Here is a 27790-nt window from a genome sequence, read left to right on the forward strand (position 1 = left end):
TTTGTGATATTGCAATTTGTTTATGGGATATGTATTGTTTACGTCCGTGAACTTGAAGGTCCCATATTGCGGTCAAAAGTAAAGTCGTTCATGAATTAGTATTCGTATTGATGAAAGGAAGAATGGACTTTTGACAATTACAAAAGTTATGCATATGCAGTCATGTATTTGATGGAAAATAGGATGATATCTTTTGTTTGACAAGGATAAAGTCTATTATATCGTTATGATGGAAAATAGAATAGATCCTTGTATGTTATCCACGGTATTGATCTTCATTGATCCATTTTATTATGTTTTACCGTGAAGGCTCCATTGTGTGTCTTATGTTGAGCACCTCAAAACTAAGTCGATTTACCTTGTATTTGTTGGTTGTTCCATAAGATGCTATATGTCGAGCATTAGGAACTAAATTAATCAACTAGTTTGTTTATTTAGTTAGTACTCCATAAGTCTTCTTTCTTATGTTGAGTACACGTACGGTTAAGGTTGTCATATTCTATGATGAGCTTAGTCGGGGTTCCATAAGTTCTCTTATGTTGAGCCCAAAATAATTAAATTAATTACTTCGGTGATTAGTTTGGTTGTTTGTATTCCAATTAGATTAATTATGATAGTTGAGTTTTCATATATCCCACAAGTTCTTGTGTTGAGTATATGAAAGGCTACACTATCATGTTCTTTGGTTAATGTAGTCATATATTCCGTAAGGTTTTCCTTATGTTGAGTATTTGAACGGTTAAGTTAGTCATCTCCATATGATTGACTTAGTCGTAGCTCCGTGAGTTTACTTATGTTGAGCACTTTCAATTAAATTGATCACTTTTGTGGTTTGATTTAGTTGCATATTCCAATTGAATTAATCATGGGTTTACTTGTGGTTAATTTGGTTGAGCTTTGGATATAGAAAATCATTCCTATGGTTTTTGGTGTCCAATAAAAAAATCCTTCTTTTATTTCGAAATTAAGGTCGCTTTTGTTGTTCTCTCGGGAATGACATCAAATGGGGGAGAGTTCTTTTGAACTTGTGCTTAATGGTAATATCTTGCGAGGAGTGCGGCTGTCGAATTTTATAGGGGTTATCCTGTATCTTAAAACTCCTTGATGAATGTTGTTAGCTTCGGCTATTAGATTGCATCTAAATTAAGTTGGTATGTATTTTTATTTTGGTCATGAAATGTCTCTTGTGGAAATTTCACTATGATCCCATTCTTGTACCTTTGCCAATTTTATTGACAAAAAGGGGGAGAAATATTGTAGTTCACACTACAAATACATATGGTTTTCGGATCATTGTGTAAGGGGGAGTGGTTTCCATGATCGAGATGGAGTATTAACTAAGGGGGAGTGATACACATCACCGTAGTATTATTGTTAAAGTCGTGATACAATTGGACTTTGATGTTATATAATAATACTGTGACACTGTATAATAATGATCGAGAATCTCGATTTCTCTCATTGTTATAGCTACGGATCTTCAACAAAGATGGTTCTAAACTTAGAACCTTTGGGATCATTGGAGTACTTGGAAGGACGAACATTTCAAGGAACGTTGAAGATTAGACTATGGAATAGGAGCCACTAAAGTTTATCTTTTTTGTATTCCATATGTATTAATAGTTTTGTCACTAAAATTGACAAAGGGGGAGATTATTAGAGCATAGCTCGGTCAACCTCGCATGCGTTGCTATCTCAAGCATGTTTGTCAATGTTAGTGATCAAAACTATAAGTCTTGATTTCTAGCTTACATAGATAAGTCTCGGACTAGGATAGAAAAGTGTAGTTGAGCTCAAGGAATTCATGGCGATTCATCATACAACGACGAAGATCTATACAAGGAACCGTGTAACTTCATCAACAAAAAGGTATATGGAGACTTGAGCTTATCTATCACTCAAAAGTCTATCTCTTCTATCTCCTACTTCTTATGAGACAAAAGTCGTATGCTATATAGACTAGATCATACACATTTGACATTTCGAGATGAGCATTCATTGCTTATCTTTTATCTCGAAATCGTGTGTTGGTAAAGCGTTTCGCTTTGATCAAGTTTATTTTCACCTAGTGACGAAAGTCATGAAAAGTTTCAATCACTTTGAGAGTTGCTCTGACGTGAATCGGTCTGTGAATAACGGCTACATAGCGTCCTCTGAGAATGTCTCAATGATTGAAATGAGAGTTTAGATACATAACCATGTATTCCTTGAACCGAAGTTTTCGAACTTTGTTGATCAAGAGAAATCGAGAGGATTGTGGAATTGGCTTGCCAAGTCCGCGAACTGTCAGAAGTTCTCGACCGAGAATTTCTGCTGGGATTTTCCAAATACTCATTTGTGTGCTTAGTCCACGAAATCAGTCCGCGAACCCAGTCCGCGAACTGGCGGAAATTCTCATCCCGAGAATTTCTGCTGAGTTTGGAAAACTCAACCGATTAACTTAAGTGCGCGAACTTGTTTGTGAACTTAAGAGGTTATGATTTAAAGATGTGCTTTGAACATGAAACATTAAATTACTAAGGAATGCTTTATGCAAACCATGTCTATAATGTTCATGAGCCGATTCAATCGAATCGAATCATCTTTGCTTTAATTGTGTCTTGTGTAGTTACATAAGATCTCATAGCAATTGAAAAACTCTGTAACTAGTTCATTTGAGTCAATTGAACTAGTTATGGTGAAGTAGAACAAGGTTAATATGAAATGCTCATATGGTTAACCTTTTTGGTTACTATGTTGAACCAACATACACGTACACGTTTGGGAATGGTTTTCACGAACCCAGTAAACGTCTACCCAAGTGTGTGTGACAAGCTAAGTTTTCGATCTAACGGTTGAGAAATATTAGCTTGAATCTAAATCAGGTTTTCATCTAACGGTGAATAAGGATTGCTTTGTAAATAAGGCAAAATCCTGATTTGAAGGCTATATAAACGAGACATCTAGCATTGTGAAAAACTAATCCCCACACGTCTGTGTGCTACTAGTGCGCCCGCTAGTGTCGATGTCCATTAACCTTTTATTTTCTTCTCTAAAATCAGGTTAACGACTTAAAGACTTCATTAGGATTGTGAAGCCAGACCGATACTACTTCATCGTAGTTGTGTGATCTGATCTTGCATCTTCTATCGTACGAGTACAATCGATTGATTGACTTGAGATCGTGAGAGTTCTCCGATGGGAAAGATAAAGAAGTCACAAACATCTTCGTCTCACTGTTTGTGATTCCTCGACAATCCGCTTGTGTAGTCAGGAAGGATTGTAGAGAGGTGATTGATTAATCTAGGCTGTTCTTCGGGAATATAAGACCGGATTATCAATTGGTTCCTGTTACCTTAATTTTATATATAAAGACGGAACAAAACCTAGGGTTTATCTGTGGGAGACATATTTATCCTTTTATAGACTTTTATGTGTGAGAAAGCTCTGTTTTTTATCAAGTCTGTGATTTTGGGTTATAGCAACTCTTGGTTGTGGGTGAGATCAACTAAGGGAATCAAGTGCGCAGTATCCTGCTGGGGCGTAGGAGTACAACTGTACCTTGTATCAGTGGGAGATTGATAGGGGTTCAACTATAGTTCAGTCCGAAGTTAGTTTGCAGTAGACTAGTGTCTGTAGCGGCTTAATACAGTGTGTATTCAATCTGGACTAGGTCCCGGGGTTTTTATGCATTTTCGGTTTCCTCGTTAACAAACTTCCTGGTGTATGTGTTATTTCTTTTCCGCATTATATTTTATATAATTGAAATAATACAGGTTGTGCGTTCGTGATCATCAACTTCTCTAATCCAATCTTTGGTTGTTGATTGTAGTTGATTGATCCTTGGACATTGGTCTTTGGTACCGTCCAAGTTATTTCTCTTTCATAAAGACTCGCAGATTTCTATTTGCTTGAGTAAAGATCAAATCGAGAGATTGAGATAATAACTCCTTGAGATACTTTCTATCTAGATTGAATCTGACTGTCTAGTTGATTCTCTAGAAAAGTGTTTCGGAGTTAGTCCATACAGATTGCTAATCGAAATATTGGGTGGTGTTGTTAGACCCCCGCTTTTTCAGTGTTCCTCGGGTAAATGCTTGCTGACTCCTTCCACAACCGGTTTGTTATATTCCTTAAGAGACATAGCGTCTCGTTTTGCCGTTTGGCGATATTAGATTGATTTGCGATAACATCCTCTAATATCTTAGCCATGACTTCCATGGTGATTGGGTTTCAAGCATTTACGGCTTTCGGAGAATTTGGCTGGCAAGGATACATCACAGAGCGGAAGTTGGAATTGGTGATTGAACTGAAATCGGGTTAATGATTGAGCTCATACCTAAGATCTAACCGTTCTAGATTTAAGAAAATTAAAATGAAGATTGAAATCGATTTTTTGCAACCGAGAGATTTGTTAGAGCATAGCTCGGTCGACCTCGCATGCGTTTCTATCTCAAGCATGTTTGTCAATGTTAGTGATCAAAACTATGAGTCTTGATTTCTAGCCTACATAGCTAAGTCTCGAACTAGGATAGAAAAGTGTAGTTGAGCTCAAGGACTTCATGGTGATTCATCATACAACGACAAAAATCTACTCAAGGAACCGTGGAACTTCATCAACAAAAAGGTATGTGGAGACTTGAACTTATCTATCACTCAAAAGTCTATCTCTTTGTTCATCGGTGAAAATTGTTTCTGCGGTTTTTGGTAAATTTGGGTGTGTGGATGAGAAACGAATCTAAACCCTAAACAAATGCACTGCACGGGAGTGCTTTCTTATTCGAGAGATCAATCTGTACAATTCTGGCCTAAACCAAAATGGCCGTTCCAGACTTGCTTCGGTCACAAAGTGAAGGAGATGTGGTTGATCTTAGGGAGGGAAGCGAAGAAGGTGTTGAGATTGTGGAGGTGTTGGCTGTTTATGACTTGTATCAGAATATCGAACTGGCTTGCAATAATGTAAGCAATCATCTCTGGGTGTTTGAATACGTTGTATCAACACTTGATTTCTGTTTATTCTGGAAATAGGGAGGAGAACCTATTTATACAAGTCATTGAGCCTAACCCTCGTATCTCGTGGGAAGTGGAGGAAGTGGAGTGATGGAGTAGTAGAGTCGTGTTAGTGTCTCACGATCAGTCTTGGACCACTTCTCCCATCATCACTAACCGTCCATGTCTTCCTGACATGTTCTTGTGTTGGCGCGTTGTGCGCTGCACGCTGTAAAACGCCAGACCAATACCCCAGTAAGTATCCCCCAGTTTGTGACACGCTTGATGTCTCGATTGTGTGGATCGTGGGACCCATATAAGGTAGCATAAGGTGCTAGGTTAAATAACTAAATTATTTGGGAAATCGATATTTATGAAATATCGTGTACATTTGATGTATGTAATGCATCGAAAATAGCCTGCATGAAGCATTGCCGTTTCAAAGCCTGTCCGGATAAGTCGCGGACTAAGCGTCTTAGAATAGGATCTTGTCCAACCATCTTCGAGTGATCGTTTGGAGGCTACGCAGGAAAGCCCTCCCTTGGCCGATCACTCCATGTGGTAGGGTGACGGATGGTGATCACCACGACACCTTATTTACCACTTAACTCCTAGCTTGGGCTGTCCGACCAAGCTGTTAGAGTTGGACGGAAGAGATGATCTATGACGCTCATCTGCGACCGTTGATAGTGTTTTAGGGTTTTGAAGAGGTTCGCAAGCATCACTCTTCAGCTTGGTCGAAACCAAGCATGGGAGGCGTTTTTGTCAGGACCGACCGGGCATGCGTGTAGACAGCTTTCCGGTGTACACGTTCGTACCTCACTGTCTCATGAAGGTGTGATCTAAGCCACTCAATTTGACATGCAAAGTTGAGTGTTGAGATCGGTTTGATGCAGAAATCCATTGCTGCAAAGGAATTGGAGACCACGCAACATGCCTAGTTTGGGCGCACGAATCGAGGCATTCGGCCATGATTGGCCTTGGTCGAGCGGTTATGCGTGTAGATGGGCCCACGGTCATCATGTTGACATGCTCGGGACCTTTTAAGTCTATATATACACCCTCCATCCAAGCTTGCGAAGATGGACGCTCGTGATCGATTAGCGACACATGTAACATGTCGCAAACCCTAATTAGGGTTTTGGATCGGTCGTGCTCATGCAACTTCAACCAAACGATTTGGCAAGCCATGTTCCTCCCTTGGGGAATTCGATCGTGTGGGTAGAGAGTGGGGCCGCCATAGTGTATAGCAACACTTGACCGATCATCCACCAGACGATCTATGTCGTCCAACTAGGCCGACGAAGTTGGACGGACGCGATCTGTTTGAGACCGACATTGGCAGTCTTGCGCTTACAAGATTTTCCAAGATGCTCCAAACCCAACCATCCTACTTCAGGATGACGTTCGGTGGTTGTTTTGGGAGCGTAGCATGCATTCGACCAATCAGTGGATAAACGGGCCCGCTGGTGGTCATTAAGGTGGTAGCCTGCTCCTTCTGGGGATCGTGTAGGTTGGTTAAACCATGCGGCCAACTTGCGTGGTCGTGATTGTTTCTGAGACTGACATGGACAGTCCAGATTTCCCTTGGGGAATTAAATATGCTCAATCGAGCTAGTATAACACACCGAGAGATGTAGCCTGTACGGGTATTTCGTGCATGCCTCACTATCGACACTTGGAGATTCGTGTTACTCTGCTGAGAACAACACTCAGTCGTCATGCCGCACCAATAATGAGAGTTCTGCGGGAGCATCACAGGAAACACAAGGCTAATCATGCATTATAAATAATGCTAAAAATTCACAGGGTATTTGGGATTGTTGCCACATGCTCCAACCTGGATGAATTTTGTGTATTTAATTCACAGAATACTGGGATTGTTGCCACATGCTCCATTCTAGGTGAATTAGTAAAGTGAAGAAGTATTCATCACTCAGATAGCCTTATCCTCTGCAGGATGTCAGCGTATTAAATTTCACTTTTACAATTTTAGCCCTGAACTAAAATCCACCATCAGCACTCTTCTATATCCTACTTCTTATGAGACAAAAGTCGTATGCTATATAGACTGGGTCATACACATTTGATATTTCGAGCCGAGTATATCTCACCTATCTATATCTCGAAATCATGTGTTGGTAAAGCGTTTCTATTTGATCAAGTTTATCTTCACCTAGTGACGAAAGTCATGAAAAGTTTCAATTACTTTGAGAATTGCTCTGACGCGAAACGGTTTGTGAATAACGACTGTATAACGTCCTCTGAGAATGTCTCAATGATTGGAATGAGAGTTTAGATTACATAACCATGTATTCCTTAATCCGAAGTTTTTGAACTTTGTTGATTGAGAGAAACCAGAGGAATTGGCTTTGCCAAGTCCGGGAACCCAATCCAAGAACTGACGGAAGTTCTTGTACCGAGAATTTCTGCTGGGATTTTCCAAAAACTCTTTTGCGTGTAAGTCCACGAACTGGCGAAGTCTCTTTGCCGAGATTTTCTGCTGAGTTTGGAAAAAAATCCACCGGTTGTCTTAAGTCCGCGAACTTGTTTGTGAGCTTAAGTGGTTATGATCTAAAGATGTGCTCTGAACATGAAACTTAAATTACTAAGGAATGATTTATGCAAACCGTGGCTATAAAGTTCATGAGTCGATTCAATCGAATCATCTTTGTTTCAATTGTGTCTTGTGTAGTTACATAAGATCTCATAGAAATTGAACAACTCTCTAACTAGTTCATTTGAGTCAATTGAACTAGTTATGGTGAAGAAGAACAAGGTTAATATGAAATGCTCATATGGTTAACCTTTTGGGTTACTATGTTGAACCAACATGCACGTACACGTTTGGGCATGGTTTTCACAAACCCAGTAAACGTCTACCCAAGTGTGTGTGACAGGTTAAGTTTTCGATCCCGGTTGAGAAATATTAGTTTGAATCTAAATCAGGTTTTCATCTAACGGTGATTATGGATTGCTTTGTAACTAAGGAAAAACCCTGTTTTGAAGGCTATATAAAGGAGACATCTAGCATTGTGTAAAACTAATCCCCACACGTCTGTATGACACTAGTGCGCTTGCTAGAGTCGATTCTTCTTTAACCTTTGGTTTTCTTCTCTAAACCCAGGTTAGCGACTTAAAGACTTCATTGGGATTTATAAGCCAGACCGATACTACTTTTATCGTAGTTGTGTGATCTGATCTTGCATCTTCTATCGTACGAGTACAATTTTTGATTGGCTTGAGATCGTGAGAGTTCTCCGATAGGAAAGATAAAGAAGTCACAAACATCTTCGTCTCACTGTTTGTGATTCCTCCACAAACCTCTTGTGTAGTCAGGAAGGATTGTAGAGAGGTGATTGATTAATCTAGGTTGTTCTTCGGGAATATAAGACCGGATTATCAATTGGTTCCTGTTCACCTTGATTTCATATCTTAAGACGGAACAATACCTAGGGTTTATCTATGGGAAACATATTTATCCTTTGATAGACTTTTTTGTGTGAGACAGATTTGTTTATTATCAAGTCTTCGATTTTGGGTTGCAGCAACTCTTGGTTGTGGGTGAGATCAGCTAAGGGAATCAAGAACGCAGTATCCTGCTGGGATCAGAGGCGTAGGAGTACAATTGTACCTTGGATCGGTGGGAGACTGATTGGGGTTCAACGATAGTCCAGTCCGAAGTTAGCTTGGAGTAGGCTAGTGTCTGTAGCTGCTTAATACAGTGTGTATTCAATCTAGACTAGGTCCCGGGGTTTTTCTGCATTTGCGGTTTCCTCGTTAACAAAATTTCTGGTGTCTGTGTTATTTCATTTTCTGCATTATATTGTTTATCTTTATAATTGAAATAATACAGGTTGTGCGTTAAAGTTTAATCAATTAGTGATCCGACCTTGTGGTTGTTGATTTCATTGATTAACACTTGGACATTGGTCTTTGGTACTGTCCAAGTTATTCCTTGTATTTGATAAAGACTCGCTATTGATTTTAACTTGAGTAAAAATCAAATCAAGAGAGAGATATTAACTCCTTGAGATACTTTTATCTAGATTGAGTCTGACTATCTAGTTGATTCTCTAGCAAAGTATTTCGGAGTTAGTCCATACAGATTGCTAAGCGAAATATTGGGTGGTGTTGTTAGACCCCCGCTTTTTCAATTGGTATCAGAGATGGAAAACACATTAAAGACCTTATAAGTCTGTGTTTGCAGTGATCTGATTATGGACGAGTCTATCTCTAATAACGTACCAGTTCAGAAATTACCAGATGATTCTAAAAGCTTGAATTCACTTGAGAGAACTGTCACATCTAAGTCAATATCCAAACATTCTCTTGATGTAAAAACTGTTGATTGGGAAACTCTCCTAGAAGAACAGTTGGATGAACTTTCTGATGAAGGTGATTCAGATATTGATAGAGATGTTGATGAGGAAGTCTCAGAGTATGTTAAGTTTTTGGATTCGTGGAATATGAAGAAGATTACAACTTCTCATGTCACACCTCTTCTGACTCCTCTCTATCGAGAAAACAAGAAATTGAGAAGATGTTACGCAGGTGTTTATTTTTCGAATCGTTCTACCTAATCGATCCTCAAGGATTCTGAGGAAAACCTACGTATGAAATCACTTGAATGTGATAATCTTTATCAAAAGTACTTTTTGTTGGAAGAGAAACTTGCATAATCTGAAGCAAGGTTTAACTCCCATCAAACAAGTTTTGACGACATAGAAAGCGCTTATCTCACTCCAGAAAAACGCCTTGAGGCTGATTTAGATGTTGCTCTTGATAAAATCAAGATGTTGGAAGATGACTTGAAAAAGTTCAATACTAGTTCAAGCAAATTAACCACTATGCTAGGAGAAAGTAAAAATCATCGTGATACACGAGGATCGAGCTATAAGGGAATAAATGCTCCAAGTATTAGCAAAGAGGTAAAATTTGTCAAGGCTAGTGATTCTTCTCAACAAAAGGTTTCCACTGATGGCAAAAGTGAAATACCTTCTCCGGCAGTTAAGGTTCAAAAGAGCAAAGTTTATCAACCTCCAAAGTTAGCACACACGGATCGAGGTAAGAACATTCCTTATGTTTGCCACTATTACAGAAATAAAGGTCACCTGGAAAGGAGACGTCGTTTCCGTATAAGGAATGAGAAACTTCATGATGTTCTTGTTTGGGCATCACAAGAAGTTGTAAAACCAAGATCATATGTTAAGACTGATCCTCTTAACGTTACAGGCTGTAATTGTCCAACCTTTAAGCAAAGGAATCAGTGCTATGATAGACCTAGATTTTCCTATAAACGTCGTACGAATCATTTCATAATCGTAATGGTTATCAAAAGGATAACTTCGTAAAGACGAAGACAATATCCGATGCTCCCAATTGGAGAAAGACTAACTTGCAAAAGAATAGTCAATCCAATTCTCTTCTAAGAATTCTAGAAGAGAGTGATGGGAAGAAGGTTCCGACTGTTCCTAAACGCACTCAGAAGTGGATACCGAAGAAAGACAATGATGTTTTGAGTGTGAAAAGGAGTGATCTTCCAGAAAACTCCTTGACTATGGAAAAGGCAGTATCCATGATATTGGAACTTAACAAGTTTTTTGGAAAAATGGAATTAGATGTGAAAGGTTCTAAAAGTGATCTTTTTCATGATAATCCAAAGGTCACTTGTGGTGAGCAAGACTTTGTTCACCCCAACGCAACTTGATTGTGTTGGAAGTACATCCTCACTAAGGAATGACCTACTTTGTATACGGTGAGGGAAGCACAAGAATTGGGGCACACAGATTATGTTCGGTAAGGCGGTAGAATTCGATTGGATTCATCTAAAAAGGTATGTATATAAACTTGAGCAAGATTTGTACTTTTATTTGCTTAAAATACTTATCATAATCTTGCTTATCGTTCATTTCTACCTAACTTGATATGTATTTAAGGTTCTTAAATGTTTAGGTTTGAAAGTAATAGTTCGGGATGTTTGGACTACATGGTACACATACCAAGTATGCATAACAGCATTTCAGGGGTTTAAGTTCGTAAACCCGTATGCATACTTGACGTCGATATTCGGTAAACTTGTTTTGGCCGTAACTTCTTCGTCCGAACTCGGATTGACCTCATTATTTTTGAATTCTCTTCCTCATTGAATTCCCTTCATAATTGAGATAAGAATTGTTGAATTTGGATGAGTTAATATTGGTCTTTGTCCTGTCTCTTGTTTTTTAGTGTTTGCTCTGTTTCGTTGCACTTGTTCTATTCTCTTGGACTTGGGCACTGGGATTCTTGGAGAAATCCTATTCTAAGCTATTTTGTGGCTGTTAAAAGAGTAATGTTGGTGAATCACAAAGAAGGAAGTTCGAGAATGGGTAGTAGTTCACATTGCTATATATTCTTGAGTGTTCACAATTATCTCATGTGAACTATGGTGCATAGTCGTCAATGACTTTGTATGTTCTTCTTTGTTAAATAAATATTTGTATACACTTTTGGTAACCACTCTTGGTATAAATCCGTGCGAAAAAGATTGATTCTACCTTCTAAGGGCAAAAGATTGTTATTGCAGTATTAATCTTTATGATTTTGTGATATTGCAATTATTTATGGGATATGTATTGTTTGCATCCATGAACTTGAAGATCCCATATGTTGTCAAAAGTAAAGTCGTTCATAAATTGATATTCGTATTAATGAAAGGACGAATGGACTTTTGACAAATACAAAAGTTATGCCTATGCAGTCATTTACTTGATAGAAAATAGGATAAAATCTTTTGTGTGACAAGGATAAAGTCTATTATGTCATTATGCATATAGTGATGAAAGATAGAATAGATCCTTGTATGTATTCCACGGTATTGATCTTCTTTGATCCATTCTTTTTGTATTACCGTGAAGGCTCCATTGTGTGTCTTATGTTGAGCATGATACAACTGAATCAATTATTCTTATTGGATTTGATGGTTGTTCCATAAGATGCTATATATTGAGCATTATGAACTAAATTAATCATCTTGGTTGGTTATTTAGTTATTTGCTCCGAAAGTCTTCTTTTGTCAAGCAAAACTTTTGACATTGGAATTGATTACTTTCGTGATTAGTTTGGTTGTTTGTATTCCAATTAGATTAATTATGGGTTCTCTTGTAATTAGTCTAGTTGAGTTTTCATATATTCCACAAGTTCTTGTGTTGAGTATATGAATGGCTATACTAATCATGTTCTATTGGTTGATGTAGTCGTATATTCCGTAAGGTTTTTCCTTATGTTGAGTATGTGAACGATTAAGTTAGTCGTCTCCGTATGATTACCTTAGTCGTAGCTCCGTAAGTTTACTTATGTTGAGCACCTTCAATTAAATTAATCACTTTTGTGGTTTGATTTATTTGTGTATTCCAATTAAATTAATCATGGGTTTTCTTGTGATTAATTTGGTTGAGTTTTGGATATAGAAAATAATTTATATGGTTTTCTTTTGGTGTCCAATTTAGAAATCCTTCTTTTCTTTCGAAATTAAGGTCGCTCTTGTTGGAATGACATCAAATGGGGGAGAGTTCTTTTGAACTTGTGCTTAATGGTAATATCTTGCGGGGTGTGCGGCTGTGGAATTTTATAGGGGTTATCTTGTATGTTAAAACTCCTTGATGAATGCATTTAGCTTCGGCTTTATGATTGCATCTAAATTAAATTGGTATGTATTTTTCTTTTAGTCTATGAAATGTCTCTTGTGGAAACTTCATCATGATCCCGTTCTTGTACCTTTGCCAATTTTATTGACAAAAAGGGGGAGAAATATTGTAGTTCACACTACAAATACATATGGTTTTTGGATCATTGTGTAAGGGGAGTGGTTCCCATGATCGAGATGGAGTATTGACTAAAGGGGAGTGATACATATCACCATAGTATTATTGTTAAAGTCGTGATACAATTGGACTTTCATGTTACATAATAATACTATGACACTTTATAATAATGATCGAGAATCTCGATTTCTCTCATTGTTATAGCTACGGATCTTCAACAACGGTGATGCTTAACTTACAAACTTTGGGATCATTGGAGTACTTGGAAGGACGAATATTTCAGGGAACGTTGAAGATTAGACTATGGATTAGGAGCCACTAGAGTTTATATTTTTTGTATTTCATATGTATTAATAGTTTTGTCATTAAAATTGACAAAGGGGGAGATTGTTAGAGCATAGCTCGGTCGACCTCGCATGCGTTGCTATCTCAAGCATGTTTGTCAATGTTAGTGATCAAAACTATGAGTCTTGATTTCTAGCCTATTTATAGATATCTCAAGCATGAACTATGTTTCTGATACTCGATGTAAGCTAGAAAAGTCTTACTCTGATACAACCTAGTTGTATGGAGATTTTGCACTCTCATCCTCTCTCGTGCTCTTAATTATGGATGGGAAAAGCACAATAAAACGAGAGCACACTTTTGGGCGTGTTTGTTTATCAGAAAAAAATCTGTGACAATTTATGGATGACTGCGAATTCATGACTGTCTAAAATCTGTTCATGTTTAACACCATCTTCCAAAAATAGGTCTTATTTAGAATTTTCGAATTTTAATAGACCTTCCAGCATGAGAAGTTCGGACAAAGGAAACTGAATATATTCTTTTAATATTTTCGGAATTTCCTGATATTTTCGGTGCAAGAGTTGTCTCTTCTTAAAGAGAAACTATCTCTTGCTTGTATTCTGAAACCCTAATCAATCCCTATTTAAATAACCGAGCATTCCTCCAATAACTCGCAGTGTCACAAAGGATAATAAGGAGGAAGCTCAAAAAGTTAAGGATTTTCAACGAATCAATGCAGAAAGGAAGAAGAAAAATATATCAAAAATCATGTATGATTATGATTCAGATAGTTCAAATGGATCTCAAGATGAGTCATGTCTGTTGGCTTACAACTTTCAAGATCCAACCGAAACCAAGTGAATTCGTTCTGATAGTATGATTCACTATATCCAAGGTTTTGAGGAACTGAGAACCAATCTCATAATGACAGTTCAACATCAAGATTGGCTCAAAGAAAGAATTGATCAAACAAGAAGTGTTCTTGCTGAACTCAAGGTTCTAATTGAAGAACTTGAAAAACAGGAAGTGGTTGCAGACAAGTCTCTTGAGACATGCTTCAAAAGTTTGAGTACTGATGAAACCTCAGTAAACAATAAGAGCACCACTAGAGATTAAGTCATATACTGCAAGACTTAATCCAGGAAAATAGACATCAGTTTTTGATTTCTTTCAATAATTGTATAAGGTCTATTTTGAATAGAACTATCTATTATTTATGAATAAAATTATTACTTTATAATTCTTCTTGTGATTGTTTTTCGATTACATAGCCTGTGCTTGAATGCTTTATATTATTGCTATGTATGTTATGAGATGTTTGATTTCGGTTTTCATAACCTTAATATTCGATCTCATATGGTGTGAACCCTTATGGTTTGGGTGACTTTTTGATTTAGCGGGATTGAGTTCTAGCCCATTTTGGTAGGCTTTATCAAAGGATCATAAGGGGTTTCGATTGAAACTAATATGTGAAAAAGTCACAATATGTTGAATCGTTTTTGGTTTTGCATAAAAGCATATGTGTTTCGGGGTTTCAACTTTTGCATCGCATTAGTTAAAACTGATTTTTAACCTTTCTCTGGTAAAGGTTGGTCTTTGTTGTTGTTCTTTTGTCCTGCGAGAGGATGACAACACAACGGGGGAGAGTCTATGTGAACTAGCGCTTAATGACATATCTTTTGGGGGTGAAGAGGATGCGGAATCTGAGGTAACGAATTTGTTAGTTAATCGTTTTCCTGTTTAAGAAAAGCCTGATTTTATTGCATATATTTATTGCATTTTCTTAACAAAATTTCGTTACAATTGATGTCTATTCCATTATTTGTGTATGGATGTATGTGTGTGATTCAATTGTTTCCGGTTAAGAAAAACTATTGTTATCTTTCTTTAAGGTTTGGTATCAATTGTTTAGGCTTACGAAATTTCGGTGCAATTGCGGTACTATAATGTCTATGTTTGTTTCAATTGCTTCTGGTTGAGATAAATAATTATGCAAGTTGATTTATTTGGTTTGTATGAATTATTTATGGCTTAACAAAAAGGTTTTCGGGATCAATTGTTTAGTCCAGTTCGATTCCGGATAAGAGAAAGTAAGTTAATTATGATCTTAGTTAGACTTATCGAAGTATAGGATTCGGTTATTCAAGTCTAATCGAATGCCTTAACAAGAAATACTAGTTAACTAACCTAGTACTTGTCTTGTTTAAAAGTGAAAGGTCTAAGTTATTGTTCGAATAGTTAGAACCTGATGAGAAAAATAGAGTTAATTTTGATCTTTATTTTGGTCTTATCAAACAAGTGATTGTATTTGTACAATCGGTTTAGCAAAAGAACTAAGGTGCTTAGTCAATTTATGATTTTCTAAACTATTAGGGAAAATTTCTTAGGGCAATTGTTTCCTTAGTAACATATCAAAACAAAATTACTTTGTAGTTTCGGTTTTGATATTGGTTATCTAAAATGGTGTGTGGAACCCTCGTGCTTAACTCTTATAGGTTGCAAGTCTTTTAGATTTGTAAGATCCTTTCGGTTTGTCTTTTATTTGCTCGTACCTTTGTCATTTTGTGAAAAAAGGGGGAGAAATATATGGAGTAAACAAGTGATTTGGTATCACTAAGGAAAGGACAATGGTGCTTAAACGTTATATCTAACGAAAGAGTAAAGCATAGACTAAGGGGGAGTAACATATCATATTGATACTTGTGGTTATCTTAACTACAAAGGGAATAACAAAGTTGTGCGGATTGAAAATCTACCTATCTTACCTTTAATGGGAGTATTAGCTTTGTTATTATAATGTCAACACGACATTTATGGATTGAATGTGTACAGGTTATTGTGCTGTTGAAACTTGGAAACAAGTGTATGTATAATGAATTCTTGTAATTTGTTTATCCATATGATGTAAGAGTTTTGTCACTAAAATTGACAAAGGGGGAGATTGTTAGAGCATAGCTCGGTTGAACCCACCAAGCGTTGGTATGTCAAGTTTGGTCAGTGGCGGAGCTGGAAAATAAAGCTGGGGGTGGCTTGACTAATTGGATTTGTGGGGGTTGCTTAATCCTATTGTTTAGGCATGATTTTTTTTGCCGAACTTAAAACCATGGTAAAAAAATGACTTTTTCTGGACTTTGGGCTGGCTTAAGCCAGCCCAAGTCACTAGGTAGTTCCGCCACTGAGTTTGGTTGTCATATTTTAGTGAACCAAAACTCATTTAAAGAGTCGCTTGATTATTTACTAGAGTCAACTTCGTATAGATTAGCTAGAAAGTTATTAGGATATGAGACATACAAGTATTACTCGAAGACTTGAATAATGTGAATAAGTAAAGAGCTACAACGACGACATCATACTTCCTCTTAAGGTTAGTAATATTTGACTTGAACTGTTTCATTCCTAACGTGTCTTTCAAGTCGTGCATATAGAAAACATAATTGCGAAGCTGTGAATGATTATACTCTAGTTAGACATAATATTAAGGAATTACAATATGAAGTATAACGTTTATCTTTTGAACTTCGTATATAAGACATCGACATAATCGTATGAATGCTATTGTGGTTATGTATGGGTATGGGTGAAGATTTCGTCCTAGGAAACAATGTTTTACATTCGTCTAAAGTAAATACAATTCATAAACTTGTTTTGTGAATCGAAAGGGAAATCGCTAGGCTTATAGGTATTTTTATTCATTGCAAATCTTTGGATTACCAATATGTGTGTTTAGTATAACCGCTCATAACTTGTTTATGTATCTTGGTAAAACTATTCACAATGCCTGACTTTTGTATTGGTATGATTTTTATTAGTGAAACCGATCTTAAGTAATCACCTGAGATGGTATGATCGATATTTTGTAATTGGTGTGACCAACTCTAGACATTGGGTAACTGATCCTAGTAAGAGGTGAAACCGACCACAAGTATGTGGAATCGATCCTTGTATGAGGTACAACAAGTCTTAGTAATTGGTAAGCGATCCTATGACTTGTGCAACCGATCACAAGTAAATACCATAATAATGTGGTAACTGATCCTAGTACCTAGTCAATCAATTTTTGGAAAGCTAGTGCGACCGATCCTAGTACCCACATGGAGGTAGAACTGAATCTTTGTATTTTGGTAGAACCGTGAAACCTATTAATGGTGATTTGATAGGATAATCAATCACATAGTTCTTGGAAGTCAGATGAACCAATTCTAAACTTGTTTGGAAGTATGGAAAATCGGTTCCAAGATTGTAAATATGAAAAAGGATTTACAAAGTAAATATGTCGACATACTTTGAACATGTGCAGTAATTCTTATCTTTTATTGTTCAAATATTCCTTAATAACAAAAGGAGAATCCCGGATCGAAATAAATTGAGAATCTTTTATATGCTTTTAATTTACAGCAATTAAATGCATATCTTTAGAAAATAAAAATTGGTAATGTGCATTTACTAATTGGATATTTCTACTGAGATTTCGGTCAATATTTGGACAGTGCATTTCCAGGAATTATGAAAACCGATTTTGACTTTATTGCATATCTTTGAGAATATTCGGTTTTGGAAATTCCTTGGTGTCCAAACTTCCTTGGTCTATAAATATTGAAGTTTGCATTTCGAGCAAACCAATCCTCAGAACCAGCAAATACCTAGTTGTGTTGTTACTGGTGGAGCCGTCTATTCGGAGAGGAAAGTACCCTAATTAGGCGAAAACTCTTATGACCGCTCGTTTTAAAGACTTCTTTGGGATTGAGAAGCTCTACGAGTACCGTTGGTGGGAAACTAGATAATTGCAGTTTATTATTAATTTTCGATTGATTTGATTGACTAATGGTTGTTGAACTTTGATTGCACCTAGTTTGTTTATGCTTTAGAATCTTCTCTTCTGATAAAAGATTCACTCAAACTAGATCGAAGTATCGACGGGGATCTTTAGACTTTTTGTATATATAAAGACGTCTTGTGATAATCCATCGTTTACAGACTCCGTTCTGTGTGTGATTGATCACAAGAGATTCAAGTTGTTTGTGTGTAGGTATTTATTGAAGATCTAAAAAGATTTGAAGACAAAGCAGATTTCTTATTTGAGTTCATAATCTTTGGTGTGCACAAAACTTGATCGGCTAGAGGGATCCAACTATAATCGGTTTATCTTTGAGATAACCTTGATTGATTAGTTGTGTAGATCGGCATCAACATATTGTCTTTGTGACTAAGAGTATTGATTGCAAAATCTAGACCCAACTACTTTGGTAGTTGTATTTTTGGATAGATCTAAGAACCCGACAAAGGAGTTTATTGGGATAAACAGAAGATCCTTTTGTCAAACTCATATCACGTTGTTTGAAAAGTTTTTTTACCGAACATATTTGTTGTTCCTTTACTGTTTGGAATACGAACCAAAGGAATTTTTCCAAGTGCGTGACTTATTACAAGTTGGAGGCACATGGATATTGAGGGAACTAGGTGAACTATAGGTTTAGTTTCTTGGTCTCAACTATACGAAGTTGGTTTAGATTTTGTATAGAGGCTTAATTCTGAGAGTATTCAATTCTGGACAAGGTCCCGGGGTTTTTCTGCATTTGCGGTTTTCTCGTTAACAAAACCTTGTTGTGTCTTTTACTTTTCTATTTCCGCAATTATAATTATTTCATTATAATTAGATGTAAAATACACAAACTTTAATTCCTAATTACTTGATAGCAATCCTATAGTGTTTGGTTAAATCCGAACCTATTATTAAGTAATCATACTTTGCTGTTGTATTGTCTCGATCTCCTATCCATAGACGATCACACGAAGTGTGAACAGATTAGTTGTATTGTCTCGACTCATTCCATAGACAATCACTTTCGGAGAAAGAACTTATAGGTGGAAGAGTTTTAGATTGAGGTATATTTGGGTACCCTCGTCTTTTCAGAGATTATGAAGAAAGATGATATACTTGGCCAGAGCCAGATCGTGTGGGTAGACAAGAACTTGAGACTGTGATGGGGAACGAGCATATTTCTTTTACTACTTCCAACATTGGGTTTCTTGTTGATGTTAGTAGTCAGGATCTTGAAGGATCCATACCTTCTATTATCTTGTTCAGGTCTTGAAGTGTTATGTGTTCTCACTCATATCACTTCATTTTAAGATGAGTCATATATAAATCAGGATTTGTGTATGGTAATCTTCGTGTTCAGCGAATAACAAACGTTTTGTTTCAAGGTGGACAAGGCTACAGGGACTCTCCGTCAATCTGATGCAAATTATACAGTACTATTCTATAGTACTAAGCTTATCTCAGTTCAACTTAACACACACCTACTTCATCGACCACATGGTTATTAATTAATTTTAAAACAATAGTCATTGTGTATAATTCATCGACTATAAGCAATCTCCTAAATTGTTTCCAACAATATTAATAGCTATTGTATAGATGTGGTGCTTGATTAATGAAATATCAGTTATAGTCCGATATCTTTGGCTTTCTGTTGAATTAAATAAAGTAATTGATTCTGAATAACTCATTGTTTGGTATAAAAAAAGTTCACAATTGATTAAAAGAAAAATTAGTTAAGTTGGTGTCCGTCCATGTTCACATATGCTATGTGATTTACAAAAGGTTGAATTTCTACTGACAGTTGAACCAAGTAAAAGAAAACTAAATTCCATAAATATTTTTTGATAGGGGAAAGCTTATTTCAAATCCACCCCAATGATGACCCGAAGTCAAAAAACCTAGACTAAAGTTGGCTTTCCCTTCAATAAAAGTGATTTTCCTCCTATTAATTATCAAAAAATAATCATCAACAAAAACTATTCTCTATGCCAGTTAAGAACAAGAGAACAATTAATGCGACATGACTCAATATAAGAATTATCACATCTCTAGTCATGGACGAACGTAGAGATTAAAGTTCACCACTTATTCCCTGGCGATCTATACAATAAGGAAGTAAATAAATTCTCAGAAAACATCTTACGAAATCCTGTAATAAAATATTCACAAAAAGTGTAATCGTGGAGAGATCAATACTGCCATTCTCAAAATAATTTACTACTCTTTTACAAAAGTTAAGAACTTAACCTAAGAGAAAATATAAGATGTATGTTTTAATCTCCGGAAATATGATAGCATACTTCCTAAGGAGCGTATAACTGACCGATAGAAAAGTAAGTCCTGCCCTGAAGAGCGTATAACCGGCCGACAGAAAAGTAAGCCCCCTCTGAAGAAGTCCCTTCGACTGTTTCCAAATTTTCATTTTAAAATATTTTCTCGCTGTAATCAATCTGTATGAACCCTTTAAACCAACCATGAACCGTTGATAACAAAATAGACGATCCATATAGAATCTTATAAAAAAATATATGCCGTTGATAACGTTGCAAGATCATCTTGAATTAACAAATATTATCCGTTGATTACATTGCACGATCCTAAATCAACAAACACCGTTGATAACAGCAGAAAAACAAAAGATCAGGATTACGTTCCTAAATATTTTCTTCTGTATAAATACGCATTCCGAAATCTCACATTTTCATCACAACTCAGATCCAATTGTTCCCTCTTAAAACCCTAAATTACATTCTGCATAAATCTCAAATGGCTCGTACTAAGCAAACAGCAAGGAAATCAACAGGAGGAAAAGCTCCAAGGAAGCAATTAGCAATAAAGGCAGCTAGAAAATCAGCACCTGCAACAGGAGGAGTGAAGAAACCTCATAGATTCAGGCCAGGAACTGTAGCTTTAAGAGAAATCAGAAAGTATCAAAAGAGTACTGAACTTTTGATCCGTAAACTTCCATTTCAACGTTTGGTTCGAGAGATTGCTCAGGATTTTAAGACTGATTTAAGGTTTCAAAGTTCAGCAGTTGCAGCTCTTCAAGAAGCAGCTGAAGCTTATCTTGTTGGTCTCTTTGAAGATACTAATCTCTGTGCAATTCATGCTAAGAGGGTTACCATCATGCCTAAGGATATTCAACTTGCTAGGAGAATCAGAGGTGAACGTGCTTGAAGAATGAAATAAACTAGGGTTTCTGTGTAAATGTTCTCGAGGTTTAAGGCTAAGATGAATGATATTAGGTAGTATTTTCTTTTCTGAATGGAATGGATTTTGTATCAGTCATGCTATCTTGACTGCTTAATTACCATCTAATGAAATCAAGATTTGGTTCTATGTCTTATTTCTCCTCAATTTTGCTTTTCTGGGTATGCGTAATTTTAGTTGAACATGTGGATTGGGATGTATCATGTATGCTACCAACGAAGTCATTTTCATCTGAGTTGAGCTGACTTCAAGACAGATCTAATTTGATTTGTTAGTCTACGTTTTTACTTGTTCAGTAATCTTGGTATCAAATAGAAAAATATACTCTTTGAACATGTGGTTACGAAAAGGTTATGCTCCTTGTTCTTACCAGATGCTTTCACCAAATGCTGATGATGAGATGCACCATCTCTTCCAGAAGCATTTTTGGGAGATTGCAGCTCGTTCCTTTAGCAATGCTGTTAGAATAAAAAGTCCAGTTCAAACTACTCAAATTGACAGATCCAACAACATCGATTTTCAAATTATTTCTACCAAACATTAATGCCAAAAGTCCTAGTAACCAGTCCTCTCCTATCGATTTTTCAAGTATTTCTACCTGATACATCAATAATAAAAATTCAGGATGATTTGAACTGAAGAACCGTTAAATGCAAAGACGAATCTGAGGGTGGTGGTGCAAGAATTGTTAACAACAAAGGTGCTGGTGGGAACATAGATAACTGCAAAACAACGTCAATGGTGCCAGTGAATTTTCCAATCTACAAAGGAGAACAGGACCCGGAAAATTGGGTCCGTGATGCCAAAGAGTTCTTCCAGTCTGAACATACTCCAAAGGTTCAATTAGCTTTGTTACATTTAGAAGGTGAGCTTTAAGATGATTTCGATGTATAGTTAGGCATGAAGGAAGATTGTAGATGACTTGGAAACAACTCAAGAATACCCTCTACTCTCGCTTCGGACCAACCAATGTTGCCAATCATGAATATAATCAAGTTAAAGCAGATGGAGAATACGTAAATCAGTTCTTGAATTTGGCTTATGATCTACGTAGCCTGCCAACTAAAGACATTGTGGATGGCCTCGTAGATGTTGCACGATACAATGTTCCGGAATCGAACCCACAGAGTTTTGCGGAAGCCGTAACAGTTGCTAAAGCATGCACAAGATGGGAGTGACCTCGGTCCCATAATTCATGGCAACGGTGGGTTTGATTTTTTTATTTTTTTTAAGCATCCGGTGGGTTTGATGGTGAACAACAAACTTGTTGAATTTTATTTCTTTCATTTCTGTTCTGTTATATTTTTTATTGATTACTTTGAATCAGTAAATCACAGTTTTAGGTAATGTTTATAACTTCCAATGGGTGTGTAGGGGCATAATTGATAACAGTGCTTGCTCTTCTCCTATCATTGTTATCTAAATTATAAGATTGATCATTGATAACTGCAGCTGATCGATGTGCACCGGAAAGATACTACTTGCACCGACACACCAAGACCTTGCTCTACCAAAGAAAAAGTAAACGAAACAGCAAAAGTAAACAGTTCGTGCCCCCAAAATTTTAATCCAATTCGGCAGATCGTGTATAATAACATTTTCTGTTTCAAAAATATGCGTCTTATTACATACATTTCAACTGGACGCGTGTTTAATACTGAAAAGAGGCAATAGGCAATAATCCGCAAACAATCGAGTGATTGCTAACTAGGGTCTTTTGTATAACGACCTTGGTGGGAGTGCTTCCCCCTGTTGTGTTGAAGCCTTCATAGTTTTGTTCAACATAATGCCAACTTCCCAACAGAATACAATAAAAACAAATACCAAAGACAATCATATTTTTCTACTATTGATGACCCAGAATGAGTGCATGTATTTCAGCCCAACTAGAGGCTGTGTACAGAACTCCAGATAGACCCTCCCAGCCAGATGATAAATTGCTTTTGACGAATTCCTTCTGCTTATTCACGACGCCAGGGAAGAGAGGAACAAACTTGACACCATAGTGACTTCCTACCTTTCTTAGGCTTTCACTTGATCCGATTACAATTCCGATATCAGCTTCAAGCAGGCATAGCAAGTCGCCCACTGAGTCACCAATATAAACAGTCACATTCAGCTTGCCATTTTCATTTTCGTTCTGCTGAAATATTTGCTTGAAATATGCAACTTTGTCTATAGGAGACTGCACTTCCCTAAGAATTTCTCCCGTAGAAACCCCATCTTCGTAAGCAAACTCATTTGCTTGTATATCCAACAAGCTGTCTAGACCCCCTGTCCAAAAGCATAAAACATATAAATATAGACTCACTTGCATAACAATAATTTAGTATGGCTAAATACTCAGAACATACGATAGGATAATTCTCATGCAGATCTCAAATGAAGGACCGGACTGAAGGCCATATGTCTAAGCCAGAAAGAGAACATGCAACTGATTAAACCTAGAAACTTTATTTGTGAGTTCTGACCTTATATTGTAACTGGAAAATTGGATCTAATTACACAGGGTTATGTAACTTATGTTTAAACAGCACATTTGTAACAGAACTTCAAGCCAAGTATAGTAGCATGTTAGTAAGATGAGCAAGATGGGTTAGCACATTATACAAAACACACACAACTAAACGTTTGTACCAAGCAATGCATAAATGAGAGTTATACCTGGTGAAAAAGCTGCTCTCATGAGATCTGAACACCAACAATATGAAAGTACATGGACAGATGCATTCAACCCGTCATTCGCTAACACCTTCTGAAGTAAATTTATACAACCATCTTGGAGTATCATATGCTCGCCAGCTCGTTTAATGTCATCCAAGCTTATACCCTTTAATACGCCTGACTCAATCACTCTTACATTTGCCCGTTTCTCAAACTCAGACAACTGCTCAAGAGCATTGCGTAGACCATCAATATCCAAACCCACAGCTGCAAAAAACAACTTGATGAGTCATAAGGCAATTGACCAGACAATTACCCCTTTTTTATTTATACCATTCTGACAATTAACACAGTCTCTTACTATACCTTTCTCACGGGTCAAAATGCTTTCTATGCATTGTTCATACTCCTCAGTATATCTCCCAGAAAGTTCATCCCAAGTCTTCCTCAGGTCAGTTGATGACATCCGAGAAAGTGTATTTCCATCCTCATCCTGCTGCTGCTGCTGCTGATCAGCTTTTGGTGCAGTTAATTTAGCTATCTCTGCTAGAATGGCAGAGGAATCCACAACCGTGCATGTCAAATCAAAATCAGTAAATAGCATGAGACGCTCCTCATTAGGGTCAATCATTTTGGATAATGGGATGAGAATTTGCTGAGTAACTGGTTGCGCATCAAAAAAGTCTATTTCAAGGTTCATAGCTTGATGATAAAGCTTTTCCATGACTTCAAGTTCTTCACCGGTTAAAGAAATGCTTAATTTATCAAGCAATTCCTCAGTTTGCAAAGCATCAGCCTGCGCAATAACAAAAAAAATATAAAGCTACAGATATTTTGTAAAGAAACTATCAATCATTATTTATATATCAGTGCTCAACTGTGAGAAACTGAAAGTGAAAACACACCTCAAAATCATCAGAGGAGTAGGTATCAATCCACTTCTTATAAGGGTGATTGACTTCACCAGGACTGACTAGTTCCCGGATCTCCTTCCCTAGAAATGCATAGAGCCTCATACAAGGTGTCATAGCACCAAGCGCATAAGCAGCAATTTTCGTCTTCTCAAATGGAGTTGCAATTTTACCAAGACTTTTCTCTCCTTCAACTTTACCAGATGCTGTTGCTAATAAGAACTCAGTGTATTTCACCGTTGCAGAGTTGGGAGCAATCTCTTCTGCAGGATTAAAACCCCATTCCTGCGTAAACCTTCAGAATGTAAACTTGTAAAAAAAAATCAAAGCATGGATGTACAAACATGCTTCCTGCTAGTCCAAAAACAAAATACCGCGAAAAGAATCTTTAAAATGTAGTTAGAAGTGACTAATTTTGAAACATTACTTCAGTTTGTCGCTTCAAAATGAAATGAAAATAAAAGGATCAAATTCCAAAAGGCAGCAACATGTCATCAGCTAAAGAAACCACTAAAAGTGGGCATCAAACTGTGAGTCATATAAGAAACTTTAATATTCCAACCGATTATTTTAAATTATGGACAGAGAACGTTCTTCATAAAAGGAAAGATTGAGATCTACCTAATTCTCAACGAACGTGATTTTCCAAGCTTCCAGAATTTTGATTTAAAAGGAACCCGTTTGCCATCTTTAACTAACATGTTCAGTAACTATTATCACAGAACATCCACCATCCCTTTTATAGAACACCTCAACAAACAATTTCTAAACACAAAAATAACTAGCTGTCTACTACATTTTACCATGACATCTCCCTACAAGTCATTATCCTTGCCGCTCAAATTTATTAGACCTTATTTCACAATTGCCAGAACCAATTTTACAATCATCAAAACCTAACTTAGGATTTAATAACTAGGATTTAATAAAAAAGAGTTAAATTCATCAATAATCCAACTATTTCAAAATCATTCACTAGATCATCGAACTATTTCATTAGAATCAATATCAAATTATTATACGAAAATATTGACAAGTAAAAGTGAAATTCACTTACTCGAACATAGGATTCGTGCATTTGAAGTTCGTGAACCACTTTATTTCTCAACTCTAAGATCGCGGCTTTAGCATCATCATCATCTGCACATTCTTCCGCTAACTCATAACTAAGAAAACCAAAATCAAACAAAAGAAAACAAACAACACAATGAAATTCACTCCGTCATCTCAGCAACAACAAGAAGAAGAAAATCAAGAATTTACTTACGCTTGTGAAAAAGCTTTAAGGAAGTAAGCATCTTGAGCAATATAATGATGAAAAGTTTTCAAATCCAAATCTCCAGAAGTTAAACAAACAACAAATGGTGTATACATGGCATAAACAGATTCTTTCTTATATTTATTCCAAATTTTTTTGGCTGTTCCTTCATCTTCACTTGTTTTAGTTACAACACCCATATTATCCAATCTCGACGACGACGACGACGACGACGATGTCGAGAATGATAATAATTTCTTGTTTCGATTATTATTATTATTATTATTATGTGATTTCTTATAGTTAAAATAGTTCTGGTAGTAGTTATTATTATTATTATTATCGGATGATGATGATAATAATAAGCTTATACTACCAGAGTAAGATCGAGTATAGGGTTTAGTAGCAAGATCGAATCTACAAGAAATGAAATTAGGGTTTTGAATGAGATTCAATAACAGACGCATCAAGAAAATATTTTTATTTTGGGGATGATTCAAGGTCGAAGAGAAAACGGGATTATTTATTGGACAGGTCTTCTTCTCGTGACGTCTGAGTTTGTGAATCGGATAACAATGTGAGTTTGTGAATCGGGATGAGTTTTGAGGATCGGAAAGTTAGTTGTCTAAATTTTAGTGGAGGAGGGACCGAAAAGAGTGTAGACTATTTAGGGCAAAAAGTGAGGGAGTCTTTTTGGATGGCTGGCTATTCGTTGAGATTGGAAATACAAAATATGTTCTTCTGGAGCTACACTCTAGATTGCATATCCTGGAAATTCACATAATTCTCATTATTCAAACATGTGACTAATTCACATAATTCTCATAATACTTAAGTGTGTTTCACTTTGATATGGTCTTGCTGTATTAGCTTTTTCTGCGTTAGAGGAATTAGGTGAGGATACTTTATGTTTTGAGAAATTTCATGTTTAGTCCAGTAAACCCGATCCGGGTTACTGGCTAGTCCAGCGGCAAAATATATTTACTCCCTAGTCCAAAAAAGTTTTGAAAAGAGTAAAATTACTCTACTAACCCTAACATATAACATTATTGTATATTAATACATATGTTACTACATATTACATATGTAGTAATAACATATGTAGTATACTAGTAGTAACTAGTATACTAGTAGTAATTAGTATGTAGTAATAACATATGTAGTATGTAGTATACTAGTAGTAACTAGTATGTAGTACGTAGTAATAACATATGTAGTATGTAGTATACTAGTGATAACTAGTATACTAGTAGTATACTAGTAGTAACTAGTTATGTATTGATACTACTACATATCAATATGTAGTATGTTATATATTGATGCTACATATTGATATGTAGTATGTTATATATTGATATGTAGTATGTTATGTATTGATACTACATATTGATATGTAGTATGTTTGATATCTAGTATGTTATGTATTGATACTACATATTGATATGTAGTATGTTATATATTGATATGTAGTATGTTATATATTGATACTACATATTGATATGTAGTATGTTATGTAATTGATACTACATATGAAAAAATTGTTATGTATGATACTACATATGTTACTACTAGTATACTAGTATATTAGTTACTACTAGTATAGTAAAGTAACTACCTAATTTACTAGTAACAATAAGATATTTTTGTTACTACTAGTACAATACATATTAATATGTAGTATCACCGTATTGATACTACTAGTATGTAGTAACATACTACTAGTAACATTTGCATGTGTTGATACTAATTAGACCTCGAAGAGTGTTTTAGGCATTTAGAAAATACACTTAATAATCTCCACGAAGTTTTTGGATTAGGGAGTAAATCTTTTCCACGGGTGGACTAGCCATTAACTGGGTCATGAAAA

The 27790-nt window shown here is 36.3% G+C and overlaps 2 protein-coding genes across 2 annotated transcripts; one reads left to right on the forward strand and one right to left on the reverse strand.

The window, feature by feature from the left end:
• The first annotated feature begins 20565 nt into the window (after positions 1-20565).
• LOC113317141 (histone H3.2-like) lies at positions 20566-21219 on the forward strand. The gene has a single exon (XM_026565272.1). It carries the CDS (start codon positions 20647-20649, stop codon positions 21055-21057), a length of 411 nt encoding a protein of 136 aa, XP_026421057.1. The 5' UTR covers positions 20566-20646; the 3' UTR covers positions 21058-21219.
• Positions 21220-22641: 1422 nt separating this feature from the next.
• On the reverse strand, positions 22642-26424 carry LOC113318428 (bifunctional TH2 protein, mitochondrial-like). The gene is made up of 6 exons (XM_026566598.1): positions 25933-26424; positions 25723-25831; positions 24660-24950; positions 24121-24550; positions 23755-24021; positions 22642-23364 (listed from the first exon to the last, which is right to left on the reverse strand). The coding sequence occupies exons 1-6, from the start codon at positions 26388-26390 to the stop codon at positions 22937-22939; spliced, it is 1983 nt and encodes a 660-aa protein (XP_026422383.1). The 5' UTR covers positions 26391-26424; the 3' UTR covers positions 22642-22936.
• Positions 26425-27790: the final 1366 nt, after the last annotated feature.

This window comes from Papaver somniferum, chromosome 10 (genome assembly GCF_003573695.1).
Source record: "Papaver somniferum cultivar HN1 chromosome 10, ASM357369v1, whole genome shotgun sequence".
Lineage (NCBI taxonomy): Eukaryota > Viridiplantae > Streptophyta > Magnoliopsida > Ranunculales > Papaveraceae > Papaver > Papaver somniferum.

What these genes read in the sequence shown, in the direction of transcription:
- LOC113318428 (XM_026566598.1), bottom strand. Translation starts at nt 26,390, where the DNA reads ATGCGTCTGTTATTGAATCTCATTCAAAACCCTAATTTCATTTCTTGT. An exon ending in CTTAAAGCTTTTTCACAAGC is followed by an intron (nt 25,832 to 25,932) that starts GTAAGTAAATTC and finishes TGGTTTTCTTAG; the next exon opens with TTATGAGTTAGCGGAAGAAT. An exon ending in CATTTTGACCCGTGAGAAAG is followed by an intron (nt 24,022 to 24,120) that starts GTATAGTAAGAG and finishes TGTTTTTTGCAG; the next exon opens with CTGTGGGTTTGGATATTGAT.
- LOC113317141 (XM_026565272.1), top strand. Translation starts at nt 20,647, where the DNA reads ATGGCTCGTACTAAGCAAACAGCAAGGAAATCAACAGGAGGAAAAGCT.